Source organism: Pimephales promelas, chromosome 20, assembly GCF_988280905.1.
Source record: "Pimephales promelas chromosome 20, fPimPro1.hap1.1, whole genome shotgun sequence".
NCBI lineage: Eukaryota > Metazoa > Chordata > Actinopteri > Cypriniformes > Leuciscidae > Pimephales > Pimephales promelas.
Genome location: NC_142788.1, coordinates 17,439,968 through 17,455,087, shown reverse-complemented (window position 1 = coordinate 17,455,087; position 15,120 = coordinate 17,439,968). Strand labels below are relative to the sequence as shown.

The 15,120-nt window shown below is 37.1% G+C and overlaps 1 protein-coding gene across 1 annotated transcript; it reads left to right on the top strand.

Moving 5' to 3' along the window:
• The first annotated feature begins 1,602 nt into the window (after positions 1–1,602).
• Positions 1,603–15,008, top strand: tktb (transketolase b). The gene is made up of 14 exons (XM_039651827.2): positions 1,603–1,858; positions 3,927–4,044; positions 4,136–4,249; positions 5,109–5,206; positions 5,937–6,128; positions 8,688–8,815; positions 8,929–9,125; positions 9,249–9,413; positions 12,099–12,255; positions 12,392–12,522; positions 12,637–12,720; positions 13,329–13,425; positions 13,922–14,041; positions 14,184–15,008. Exons 1-14 carry the CDS (start codon positions 1,755–1,757, stop codon positions 14,354–14,356), a joined length of 1,878 nt encoding a protein of 625 aa, XP_039507761.2. The 5' UTR covers positions 1,603–1,754; the 3' UTR covers positions 14,357–15,008.
• The last annotated feature ends 112 nt before the right edge of the window (positions 15,009–15,120 follow it).

Sequence of the window (15,120 nt, the reverse complement as noted above, 5' to 3'; positions counted from 1 at the left end):
TGAAAATTGATTAGTAATGCCTTACACTACTGCATTACAGCAAAAAGTAATATGTTACTGTAATGTATTACTTTTGTAATGCGTTACTCCCAACACTGTCTAGCACATGCTCTACTGTTTCTGGAAAACCATAAAAAGATTACCAAAATCCATATTAGTCATTCTCTGAGATTACTCAGACTGGATTCATGTTTTACTTTTACCTTTTCTTCTTCTGATTTTCAATGGTGGTTGGCAAACAACTATTTAGTGTGCATTACCGCCACCTTCTGAAATGGAGTGTGGATTAAAATAGCCTACTTTACCTGCTACAATATATATATATATATATATATATATATTCATAATAATAATACATTGTTATTCCCATCCCATCATTATAAGCACAATTTAAATAATAACTAAACGCATATCCTTCTAATAAGTCCAGTTTTTTTCTCCAAAAAATGAAATATTGCTCAATACCCAACATGCCCTGAATTCATTTATAATGTTTCCTTCATTTCCAATCTTTTTTTTCTCTACTTAGCCTATCTTTCAGAATCATCTTTTTTCTGCTTGTGCTTAGGACAATTAATAATGACATGTTCTATTGAGTCACTCTATAGTATTACACTGCTCACACAACCCAGTTTCATGTTTCCCTATTATTTTAAGCGTACTATTTAATCCAATATGTCCAAATCTCATTCTTTTGCCACTTCCTCAACTCGTTTGTTTATAACCGCCCACGTTAAAGGGGAAGAGCCTGTTTTTTAACCCTGTAAGCCAGACATAGGAAATTGTCAGAAACATTTTTTTTAATGGGCAGTTTATTATGTATTGTATGTTTTGTATCATATTCGCTACATTAGGTTTTTATAGTCTACGTATAGTATAATATGCGTGAGAGGCATAAGAATTAATTAAACTCCTTTCCTGGCTTAATTCATCATGACTCGACGAATCATTGATTAAATCAGCTACTCTTTCAGTGATTTTACTTCAATATCAAAAAACTACTGGCAGATTTGTGATCACTGAATTGCATTAGTGCTTTCTAAACTCTGAATTTAAAGTTCTTGTCAATTTAAATCACTTTTGAAACAAACTAACAGTTGTACTGCACCCTTAAAGGACAAAAACCTGACAAACGTCTTAAAATACATCATCTGAACAATTAAATTTTTTTGTTTATTTTTTTTTGAGTGGTAACCGTAGTGTATAAGTAGAATATTTGTATATAAAGGCCATTGTTTCGTCTACTATGACACACCAGGCTTTATAGGGTTAAACTCCTTTCCTCAGTTCATCATGACTCGACGAATCATTGATTAAATCAGATACTCCTTCAGTGATTTTACAACAATCGCAACATTCAATCATAATAACAGTGTGTGCACATAAAGTTTTTACTTTTTTAAAAAGTTTCAATATAAAAAAACTGACTCAATTCTCTCACACTCTAATCTTATGTGACATTTAACCTAACAGAGCTCTGTTTGTCTGCAGTCTCTGCCATCCTGATTTGGCAAACTCTCCTCTGTTGCGAAAAGCTCTTCGTCCAATGGCTGGCCTCAGCGGATGAGTTGACAGGTGACGTAACGCGTCTCTTAAAAGCTACAGCGCACCACGTTCCCCGTGTCCACTCCCACACCGTGCTCGGCTCTTACTGCGTTTATCTCAGTAATTACAGATTATCGTAGAATCCGAAGAGTTTATTTGAGCTACAGCAGTTTCGTTCATTCCATCTAATTTCCCCACACAGCTGAAACATGAGCTATCACAAACCCGACGAGAAAACTCTGCAGGGCCTGAAAGACATCGCGAACAAGCTCAGGATTCACTCCATCAAGGAAACATGTGCCTCAAACTCCGGGTAAAATCTTCTGAACTCATCAAAATTGATTCTTAATATCTTTCTAGAACGGTAAACGACAGGTTTTGCAACTGTTTTCGCTTACTTATCGCATTTGTTGTGCAAATGTTCACTTGACGCTCCTGCACAACACGTGAACTTGGCGAGGGGGCCGGACACAGTGCTGTTGCTGTTTGGTTTTGAATCATTCGACCTTTTTTCAGTTATTATAAATGAGTCATTAGCATTGCACTAATACTACGCGAGTAGTATTAACGTTACAGCTTGTTTTAGCCCATCGTGGCCTCCAAGCAATGACCAGTGAAAATTGGCTTAACGTTAGCTCTCATCGCCCCTATAATTAGCACGAGTATGTGGGAACGCTGGTAGGATTATAAAGTATAAATTCCAACTATCCACTGTGTTTTTCATATTTACCACGGACTGAGTTGGAACTGATTGGCTTTTAGAGATGTCCTATTCGAAAACGAATTATAGTGAGTCGAATCTTTTTCTGAACCGGTTCTTTTGAAACGAACTGTTCGTAAGAACCGGTCTGCGGAAATAACTCGCACTCCCCGTAACGTAACTAATTAATTACTGCCAGCTCGTGGGTGCACGTTTCCCCTGCAGGTTGTCACGTGGTGGCGTGCAGGACTCGTGGTATGCGTTGTACTATAGGTTAAAGTGCTGTTAGCCTCCATGAATAAAGCATGCTTCTGATTTGATTTTCATCTTACCATAGCTTTAACTATGTGGTGATAAGGAGAGTTCAAATGGAGCTTGCACAAAAGGAAAGATTTGCTTTGGGATTGCCTAATATCTCTCTCTTTCTCAAAGTTATGTGAATTGAGTAAAGTTCTTTTCAAATTCTATCCCTCTCCTTTTTTTCTGGCTGACCAATTTATTGCAACATATGGTCATTTCACAACATGAACTGAAATCGAAAAGGGGAGTTTATGAACATATAGACGAGGCTATAAAAGCTTCCTTATTATTAGATTCCCCTCAATGTATCAGAGGGTTAATTTGTTGCAATACATGTAACAATCTTTCATTCATTGTAAGTCTTGTTTTGGATTTTCCCTGGGTGTTGAAACTCTTACCTGATACTATTTGTTTTACTGTTGTGACACTTCCTCATTTTCTGTTCCTTCTCATATTTCCTTAAGTATTGTTATAATCACTAGTGAACATGCAGTGGTTTAAACAAGGAATCAAGGAAGTGTTAATCATGACTCGGTCTTCGTCTGCATCTTTTGAAATATAATCCCTTATTCCGGATCTGATCAATGGACATTTGTTTAACACCTTTTCCGTTGTTTTTTTTTTATTTCAGCTTAAATGAGTCTCACAGTAGGACAAAAATGGTAATTCCTGGTGTTATGTTTGGTGAAAAATTAGGAAATATATTGAATATTAACCTAAAACTGCATGTATTTTGACTCACAATAAAATTATAACAGGTTTTTCAACAGGCAGACTTGTGATCACTGAATTGCATGAGTGCTTTCTAAACTCTGACTTTAAAGTTCTTGTCAATTTAAGTCACTTTGGAAACAAACTAACAGTTGTACTGCACCCTTAATTGAAGTTAACGTCTGTAACGAGTGCTGCAATTTAATTTAACTGTATTGTGAGTCACGCTCATTTAAAAGAACTGGTCCAATTTAAAAAAAAAAAATTGCGTTTTCTAAAATATACAGATTTGGAATGAATGTTTATTACTTTATACGTGAAAAATTAAGCAAGATATGTGTATTGGCTCGAGTCTTTTCTTTAACCTAGTGCAGTGTAGTCCCTTTATTTGAATTTTAGAGGCTACAGCCCTACTGATTATTATATACATGGCTTATATATTGTGTGCTAAAGTAGCTGAAGTCATTGATTCAGATAAGGTCTATTACTACACCTCAAACCCCAACGAAGACAGTAGCAACTTTTGCCCTTTAGTACCATTTGCAATCATGTTCGTTTTTGAAGTGAAAGATAACCTGCACGTCTGATTGGTCCTTAACATCCAGCATGTTTGAGCTGATGGTTAATAGTTGATGGATGGTTTGATAGATACTGATGTGTTTCCTCTCAGACATCCCACCTCATGCTGCAGCGCTGCAGAGCTCATGTCAGTGCTGTTCTTCCACACCATGCGCTACAAAGCCGACGATCCTCGTAACGCTTGCAATGACCGCTTCATCTTGTCCAAGGTGGGTTGTTGTTCTGTGTTGGGTTATGAGCTTCATTGCACTTTTTACTTGGAGATAAAATGTTTTCCACTCCTCACGTTACTGTTTTCAGGGCCATGCTGCTCCCATTCTGTATGCTGCCTGGGCAGAGGCTGGATTCATCAAAGAGTCGGAGCTGCTAAATCTACGTAAGATTGACAGTGACTTGGAGGGTCACCCCACTCCTGTGAGTAATACTATTATCACCACGTTTACGTCTTTCAAAAGTTTGGGGTTGCTCAGGTGTTTTTATGCTTTTGAGTGACATCTCTTATTCTCACCAAGGCTTTGTTGATTTGAGCGAAAATACAGTGATATTGTAGAATGATTACAATTTAAAATAACTTTTCTATTTAAATATTTTAAAATGTGAATTTTAGGGCTGGGTTAAAATATCAATATTTTGATTCTTGAATCTTGATAATCGATCTTCTAAAGGGGTGGTTAAGATTTCACTTTTCTAACTTTAGAAAAGCATTCCTCCTGGGTTAATGACGTCACTAACCCTAAAATTTACATAAACCCCGCCCCTGTGAACGCATTTATAGATTATCATGACAGAATATGCTAATCAGTGAGTAGAAGATTACTACATGAGCTACTAAAGTTCAACTTGCCATTCAGAAATGTCTTGTTCATTCTACATGTCACTTCTTGAGTCTATCCATCGGTTTTAACATAAAAGGCTAAAAGCTTTTGAAATTTTCAGTGTATGTCTGTGAGGTAAAAGGACACAAGCTGTTGAAGCTCTGCCCTCTGTACCCTCCGCAAATTTGCATTTAAAGGGACACGCACAAAAATGGTGCTTTTCACCCTCAAAGTGACAATTTGAACATGCCATAAATATATCTGTGGGGTATTTTGAGATAAAACTTCACACACACATGCTAGGGGTAATAACATTTAAATCTTGTAAAAAGGGCGTTATACTACCCCTTTAAACTATGAAAACATAACTTTTTTTTCTTTATATATAAATCATACTAACTTTCATACAAGTCTTTCACTTAACTAATTACCATGAAAATAACTTCTGTTCATTTCAGAAACTGGCGTTTGTGGATGTGGCGACAGGTTCTCTTGGCCAGGGTTTGGGTGCTGCGTGTGGTATGGCCTACACTGGAAAGTACTTTGATAAATCTAGGTATGCTTGTTCTCCCAGAGCATGACATCTTATTTTGAGTCACATTATTTGATTCCCTCATTTAATGAGTACAATGAATACTACTAAACAATTAATTTGGTGTACACCAAAAAAAAAAAAACTATATATCATGCTGGTATGGCTCCAATGATCAAGCCCAAACAAGGTTTTGCTCTCAGATCATAGTAATTTAATAATTGCGCAATAAGGCGTATTCGGATGGGACTAGTTTCCCCGGAGGTTGTTGGAGAATGTTTCACAGGTGTGTTTTTTTTTTTTTTTTTTTTTTTTTTTTAATTTCCATCCAAATCTGCCAAGTCTGTTTCTCAAACATCAGTAAAAATTAGAATTGGAAACAAACTAACAGTTGTACTTTCTAATTAGAAATTAGAAAATTAGTAGAAATACCCGTTTTCGGGCTAGCTCCATGTTCCTCTGAGAAATCTTATCCTGCCTGAATACTAATGTCTGTGATTTGCTGATGTTGTATTATCCTTAAAGTTTCTCATGTGTTTTTTCATCTACCTGAGCCTGCCGTTTGCACTCCAGTGTTGTGATGTTAGTTCCGTCCGAATTTGGTACACAGTCACAAGTGATGAGAAATGTAACTCAAACGTCATTTAGAAAACTAGTCCCATCCAAATAGGGCTTATAGAGGAAAACTTAAGTTTCTGCTGATCATTTGACGGTGCTGTAACTGGACGTTTCTGTCTTCTCACTGTCTCATTAGCTACCGTGTGTTCTGCCTGATGGGAGATGGTGAGTGTTCAGAAGGGTCCGTGTGGGAAGCCATGGCTTTTGCCTCCTATTACAAGCTTGACAATCTGGTGGCCATCCTTGATGTGAACCGTCTGGGCCAGAGTGAAGCAGCTCCACTGCAGCACAACATGAACACCTACAAGGAGCGCTGCGAGGCCTTCGGGTAGGTCTTCCAGATACTGTTGGGTTTTATCTCTTGCTATGGTAAATGCACTCACTGGCCACTTTATGAGGTACATCTGTTCAACTACTAATTAATACAAATATCTAATCAGCCGATCACATGGCAGCAACTTGCATTGTTTGGGCATGTAGATATTAGGGTTGTGCCGATAGACGATAGTATCGTGTATCGACGATAGTCTGACATATCGCCGATGGCAGATGCCTTTGACGATATCAATACGATAATTGGCTCGTTTTACCATAATGTATTAAATTATTATTATTAGGCCTATTATTATTATTATAAAGCTAGTATTGTTATTAAATGAATATTAGGAACTACAATTAATTTGCCTTGCCTAAATTTACAACGACATCACCTCATAACAATTGCAACAACACACGCACTAATGAGCACTCCTCTAATAGAATGTTTTTAAAACAGACTAAAAAACATCCCACATCAATTCAATCGCAAGGTGATCCATTCACAAATTATCAAGTGTGCTCGTTTTAACAGACGCAAAATTAAATTTCCTACAGATCCAAGATGAAAACGGCATCGTTGTTCGTCAGTATTTGTTTCTGTAACACATTAACAAAACGTTTAATGACACTAACACTAAAAACAATACAATTGCTAAATAGTATTAATAATAATATCACTAAAATAGTATTATAGTTACCGTTATCATCGTCGTCTCTGAGGGAACGCGGCGTTAATGCAGATGCCGAAAGCAGTCCGTTTTTACTTTCACTTTCAGAGATTGAGCGCGTTTACATGCGACGACGTTCTTAACCTGATTATGTTGAATAAACTTGACAATGCATGTGGTCATGTAAACGTTTCCTTTATCAGAGTCAAGTCATAAGTATAAGTATAAACCGATCGACTCAGCTAGACGTTTGGCCCTTGCTCTTGTTTCTATCGGCATTTAAAACACATTAACCCGCGTACTTCGTGCTTACTGAAGTGCGCATGTGAAGTGCGCAGAGAACGCACTGGTAGGGGGGCACATATCGCAAACTCCGACTCTTTCTGACCCAAGAAATTATTAAAACGTGTTTTCATCTCGTGCAGAAATAGACCAAAATGCTGCATGTAATGGCATGAGGCTAATGTGTCCGTAAATTTCCCGTTGACAAACAAAAGGATTAGGATCTCTTTTTTTTACTTCACTATACCAGGAAATAACCTGATCCTATTAATAAACACTCCACCTTTGCTAGCAAAATAGAAAAAAGATTCTCGTATATAAAACGAAGTAGGCTAATAAAACAAGCAAATTAATGAGTAGGCTAATTAATCAATAATCAAATAAGTTAGCCCCGCCCCCTCACGATAATATCGTGTATCGCCGATCTCACAGGCTGACGATAGGACGATATGAAAATGGAGCATATCGCCCAACACTAGTAGATATGGTCCAGATGGTTTGCTGAAGTTCAGACTGAGCATCAGAATGAAGGGTGGTTTTTAAGTGACTGAATGTGGCATGACTGTTTGTGCCAGACGGGCTGGTCTGAGAATTTCAGAAACTGCTGATCTACTGGGATTTTCATGCACAGCCATCTCTAGGGTTGACAGAGAATGGCCTGAAAACAGAAAATATCAAGTGGGCAGCAGTTCTGTCAGCTAAAATGCCTTGTTGATGTTAGAAGAGAAGACCAGAGTGGTCCGAGCTGATAGAAAAGCAAAAGTAACTCAAATGTTCACTTATTACAACCGAGGTCTGCTGAAGAGCATCTCTGCACGCACAACATGACAAACCTTGATGCAGAGTAACTGAGACTACAATTTGCACAGGCTCAGCAAAGTTGGACAATGGGAGATTAGAAAAATGTTGACTGATCTGATGAGTCTCTATTTCTGCTGTGACATTTAGGGGAAGAAACATGAAAGCATGGACCCATCCTGACTTGCATCATTGGATGAGCTGCTGTTGGTGTAATTCTGTGGGATATATATATATATATATATATATAATATATATAAATAAAATCCCCTTAGTACCAATTGAGCAGCGTAACTGAGTATTGTTGTTGACCATGTCCATCACTTTATGAACTCAAATCATCTCAAACTGGTTTCTTGAACATGTCGATGAGTCACTACACTCAACAGTGCCTCCACGGTCACCAAATCACAATCCAATAGAGCAGCTCTGGGATGTGCTGGAACTGGAGACTCGCATGTATGTACAGCTGACAAATCTGTAGCAACTGCGTCATGTTATGTCAATATATGAACAAATCTCTTAAGGAATGTTTCCAGCTCCTAGTTGAATATGTGCCATGAAGAATTAAGGCAGTTCTGAAGGTAAAAGGTGGTCCAACCCAGTACTAGCAAGGTGTACCTATTCAGCCAAAAAAAAAGTAGCCGGTGAGAGTAGAATGGTAGCATACTACTGTTTCTGGTGTGTGTGTGTGTGTGTGTATATGGTTTATATACTCTATCCTGCCTACTGAGCTATAACCAGTGTGCTAGTATTAATTCGGAACACAACCACTTTCCTTGCCCGTATGTTTGAGACCCGTAACCGGTTTGTTTCTTCAGCTTCAACACTTATGTGGTGGATGGCCATGATGTGGAGGAGCTGTGCAAGGCGATGTGGCATGCCAAACAAATAAAAGGGAAGCCCACTGCCATTGTAGCCAAAACATTTAAAGGCAAAGGTCTCAAAGGTGAATAACAATTTCCTGTACTGCAAGACCAGCAGCACATCATAAAGATCAGCATTAATGTTTGTTATTATCATAGTCCTCTTGCTGACTTTCTGAGCTGTTCTTTTGTTTAGACATTGAGGATCAGGATAACTGGCATGGGAAGCCTATGCCTAAAGACCGTGCGGAAGAGCTGATTAATCACCTCCTGAGTCAGATCCAGTCCCCCAATAAGCCCATCCACCCTCAACTGCCTAATGATGATGCTGCTCCAGCTGACCTCACACCCATCCACCTGCTCACCCCTCCAGAGTACAAGATCGGAGACAAGGTGATGAACTGAGACATTATAACTCATGGCTGTTGGAGTTTTGAGTGATTCATTTCTTTGAGCGAATGCTTCCCTTCTGCTCAAAAGAAGGCTTTATAAAAATGCTTTTGTTTGCCCACTCAGGTCTCCACTAGGAAGGCGTATGGTGTCGCCCTGAAGAGAATAGGGGATGCCAGCCCTCGTGTGGTGGCCCTGGATGGTGACACCAAGAACTCAACCTTCTCTGATATATTCAAGAAGGCCCATCCTGATCGCTACATTGAGTGCTTCATTGCAGAGCAGAACATGGTGTGTAATTGGATTTTTCTTCCTCCTTTACACTAATAATTAACAAGTCATGTTGGCAAAGCAAAAGTATATTGCCTGGCAGTGTGTATGTCACAGATTAATAGGTTTGTAAACTGTTTCTGGAGAACTTTGTGATGAGTTGAAGGTGTGGTGCACTATTCATACAGTTTGTTGTAAATACCTGACCTCACCCTGTTGAAATGTTTTCTTTTACCATTCACTTTCTGATTAATATTTATCAATGTCAAGTGCTTACTAAATAGGACATGATTTCCCACAGTGAGAGAATTTCTTCCTGCATAAACATAGTCAGTCAAAATCTAGAAAATATTTGTATTAAAATAAAATTTCAGCAATAAGTAGTTTTGTATTTAGTGATTTTATTAACGGTTTAAAATGTATTTCTAAATAACATAAATATACACTACAGTTTGGAGCCAGTAAGATTATATATTTATATGAATATAGTTTGTGTACCCTTTTTTTATATTAAAATAATCCTGCAAAAAAATTGCGTCATGATTTCATAAAATTTTATTTAAAAAGAAAAGCCATTTTATATTATAATCTTTCTCTATTACAGTTTTACTGTATATCTTACCAAATAAATTCAGTCTTGGTAAAGCCCTATTCGCACTGGATTAGCATTACCTGGTGACCTCTAGTCACTTTTAGTAATTGTGGAGATTTTCTGTGATCTTAATCTCGCACAAATCAGCCTTAGCTGTAATTTGTAAAGTAAAGATTTCCCCCAAATGACCTCCTATATTTCGCTGAACACAAAGGTCCTGTGATAATATTAGTGCCTTGTGAATTGTCAGATTTGTATAATTTGGTGGGATCGTATATAATTGTTTTCAAGTATTTTGGGTGCTGGGTCATATTGCTATTCCCTCACCATACAAAAAGAAAGAGAAATCTGAAAATCATGTTCTTTACTGCAGCATACGGTAAAGAGCATTTATTCTTTTTATGAAATATATATCATACAGCTAGACTTCTGATTAAAGGATATTAGCCTATTGACAATAGCCTATTGACCTCATATCCGAGAGTTTAGTCGATAAAATCACAGGCGTCGCTTATGTCTGTGCGAATTTGGCACACGAAATTCAGATGTGGGTGGATAATTTCTAAATCACACCATGTCCCCAGATAATACTAATACAGTGCAAATAGCGCTTTGATTAACAAATGTGGCAAACAGTTAAAAAAAAAAAAAAATCTCACTGACCCCAAACTTTTGAACAGTAGTGCAAGTATATTACATTTTTAAAGTGTAATATTTAATACATAATATTATTAGTAGGGCTGTGCAATGATTAATCGCATCCAAAATAAAAGTTTGATTACATAATATATGTATGTGTACTGTGTATAATTATTAATTATGTATATAAAAATTCACGCACATGCATGTATATTTAATAATGTGTTATTAATATATGAATATATATATATATATATATATATATATATATATATATATTTAATATAAATTGTATAAATAAATCTATTCAGTATATGCAAATATTTCTTAAATATATACATGCGTGTGTGTGTGTATTTATTTATAGAAAATAATTATATACATTACACACATTGTGTAAGCACAAACTTTTCTTTTGGATTAATCGCGATTAATCATTGCCCAGCCCTTATTATTAGCAGTGTTGGGAGTAACGCATTACAAAAGTAATACATTACAGTAACATATTACTTTTTGCTGTAACGCAGTAGTGTAAGGCATTACTAATCAATTTTCAGTAATATTTTACTCGTTACATGTTCAGTGAGGCTTGTATTACAGTTGTATTACAGTGTATTGTCTGCTTTTACTTCTTAAAGGCAACAGACTATGTGAAAGTTTTAAAGCAGTCTTTTAGTGCCAGTTCAGAGCGGTCGTGTCTGTAACATTGTTTTTTCCTCAGAAATGCGAACACGAAAACTAAAATAAAATGAATATTTTAAGTTCTATGGAGACTGGAGAGCCAACCCTTCCTTATCCGATTTGCGCAGTGTAATTAACAGAATTACAAAAAATATATTTTACCTCCTATTTTTTTTTTGTCACGCATGAATGTGTGTCTTTTCCCTAATATTAAAAATAAAACATAGACTGATATTTGTCTAATGTCTGGAGTCCTTTGAGGAAGTAGCCTATACGTTTCAATACATGTATTTTCTGAGAATTTTTATTTCAAGTTTTGACTGCAAATGTCATGTCCATAATGCTCCTTAACTAGTTTTGTGGTGTAGGTCTACGTATTTATCATGTTAACTTCAAATAATACTAATAGCCTAATTTAAAGATAAAGCAGCATTGGATCTGGACGGTAAGGAGAATAACGCTGGGAGTTGGAAGAGGTGTGTCGCGATTCTGTTCGTGGATCTGAGTCGTGTGGCGAATCGCGATTTTGGTTTCATATTGCATATCGTTACAGCCCCAAAGTTAAGTTCTACTTAGTTATTTTGGTGAAAGTAACTCAAAAGTAATACATGAGTAATGTAACGCATTACAATTCTGAGACAGTAATATTGTAAGGTAATGAATTACTTTTAAATAACAGTAACAAGTAATACCTAATGTATTACAGTTTGGAAGTAACTTGCACAACACTGATTATTAGACAAATGAAATGGATATGTTATGTCTTAAATGTATGTAATTATGCTGCTATCCAGGTGAGTGTGGCTATTGGTTGTGCCACTCGTGATCGCACGGTTGCATTCGCCAGCACTTTTGCCGCCTTCTTCGCTCGTGCCTATGACCACATCCGCATGGCGGCGATCTCCCAGTCTAACGTCAACCTGGTCGGCTCTCACTGTGGCGTTTCCATTGGTAAGGCATTGTGATGTCAAGTGCATGCATTCTTGCCATTTATCTGGACATAATTCATAGTCAAGTCTTGTCTTCTATCTAAAATATCGTCATTTCTTTTCTTTTTATGTGTTTCCTAACTTTAAATTTTGTCCAGGTGAGGATGGCCCCTCGCAGATGGCACTGGAGGATCTCGCAATGTTCCGTGCCATTCCTACATGCACAGTGTTTTACCCTAGTGATGGAGTATCTACCGAGAGAGCCGTGGAACTTGCAGCCAATACAAAGGTATGGTTTGCGGTTTACACTAAATGATCCAAGTACTGTAATTTATTATGTTTGGCACCAGAAGGTTTATCTGTTATTCTTTGGCTCAGTGTTCATGCTATTTTCTGCTTTCAGGGTATCTGTTTCATCCGCACCAGTCGACCTGACACTGCAGTCCTCTATGATGCTGGAGAGAAATTTGAAATTGGAAAAGCCAAAGTAAGAATAAAAAAATTGGACCAGACCACACTTTAAATTTGTAAACTATATATAACTTAAGTTTCATACTACAATGTATATCATTTTGCATGGATCATGTTAGGGTCACCAGGGCTTCTGACTCAATTTAGGAAGACTAAATTTGGTCAATCAGCTTTTTCATTTACTGCAGTAGAAAAGTGGAACATAATTCCACATTATATTAGAGATTGTGCGAGTCTTAGCAGTTTTAAAATGTCCTTAAAGATTTGGCTGAAGGAGAATCAACTATGTGATCATTGACCTTTTTTATAACATGTATTGTATAGCTGTACTTTTGTTTTTATGCAAGTAATGTTTGTCTATATTATCTGTATTTTCCTTGCCCAGGGACCACAAATGCAAATTAGCTGTATAGCTAACTCTGGTACAGGGCTTGAACTATGCTTGGTCCCTGACAAATAAATAAATAAACAGAAAGGAAGGCTAAAGCTATCAGCCATACTGAAATATGTCAATTCAGTGTAATCTGCTGGGTAATGCAGTGAGAAAATGAGGCCTCTTGTGAGGAAGCTAAAAGCTGTCTTGTTCACAACGGTTTTACTAACAATTCTCTTTTGGTCCTGTAGGTGGTGCGGCAGTCCAACAAAGATCAGGTGACCGTTATTGGAGCTGGTGTAACACTGCATGAGGCTCTGAAAGCATATGAGCAACTAGCCAAAGAAGGTTTGTTTAGTGCCTACTGGCCATAATAGGACATTACATCAGTCATTAACTGTACCTTGGATTCATTTTATTGAATTAACTCAACTTTGTAATGCAAGTTGAATTAACTTGTATTATGTTACATATTTTATATTAAAGCACATTGCTTTTTTCCCCTCATATTTCAAAGCTGTTGAGCATGTCTTAAATGTAAAAACGCTGCTTACCGGAATATTTCAGATCCTCAATTCCACCTTCTGACCTTTTAGACCAGTAATTAACTCCTTTATTAATAACTGATTGAATAGGATGAATGTGACGGAAATAAGTGTAATGAATTTTTTTGTTTGTAAATAAACATTTTAATTCAGAGATGTGTTTAACTGATGTATATGAAGCATCACTGGAATGTATTAATATTAAATGTTTTTTGTTAATTGTACGACTACTTGTTCTCACCATGAAGATTGCCATGCTGCTGACAAAAAAAAAAAAACGTATGTTCTCTATTTGCCAGGTGTGAACATTCGGATTATCGATCCATTCACCATTAAGCCCCTGGATGCCTCTACTATTGTAGCAAGTGCTCGTGCCACAGGAGGAAGGGTGATAACTGTAGAGGACCACTACAAAGAGGGTGAGCTGCTTTTTTTTAATTATTATTATAATTGAAAATGCATTAAGATCAGATGTGTAGATGTAGATTCCCCTTTTCCTGTTACTTAGTTTCTCCCAATGCTGTGAGGTATTTTATGTTGGTCCCTATGCTCTCATTGTAGGTGGTCTGGGCGAGGCTGTCCTGTCTGCAGTGGGTGAAGAGCCTGGCATTGTGGTGCACCGGCTGGCAGTGAGCCGTGTTCCCAGGAGCGGCAAACCGGAGGAGCTTCTGGACATATTTGGCATCAGTGCCAAATGTATCATTGCGGCAGTCAAGCGTACTTTAGCCAACTGAAACTCTTTGAACCACCCTGAACATCACCCTTCTTCTTTCTCCATTCCTAACCCAGACTTTAGAGATAAGCTCACCATCCGTATCATTCCAGAAGCTCACGACTTGCAAATATACCTAACTTTATAGTGTGTGGACATTCTCTAACTTGTGCACTATAGTCAAGTGTCACCTATAGCTCTGAAATGCTTACAAAATGTCATTATCAGGTTTGCCTTCTTGAAATCTTTAATACTGCATTATTAGTGGTTTTTAAAGGTTTGAAAGTTTATCAGTGTATTCTTGGATTAAATCAGAGTTCATTCCAGTTCAAGCTGAACAAAAAAAAAAAAGAGAGACCATTTCATATTGTCATTTCATTATTTGTCATTTCTTGCTTTTTACTGTTTGCTTCCTGTATTACAACCCAGTCTCCTGATAACTGAAATAAATTTGGATTTGGTGCTTTCAGGGAGTAATAAAGTATAGCTTTTTTTTCTTCTTTTACTGCTGTTGCATTAAACTACTGGACAGCCTGGTTTGTACATGATTGGTTTGGTTTTGGTGACTTGATGAAACGTATCATGTTAAAGAGACCTCTCTGTTGCTTGTTTGAACCTGTAGTTTTCACAGAATTTGATGTAATGTGTGTTAATAAATTCGACTGCCCAGCTAACCTGCATATTTACTTCTTGGTGTTGCTGTATATTCTGAGTTAGTTTTTACACTAATACATGTATCTCTTTTTTATGGTTTTCAAAAAGTAGATTTGTGCAAGAAATAATGAA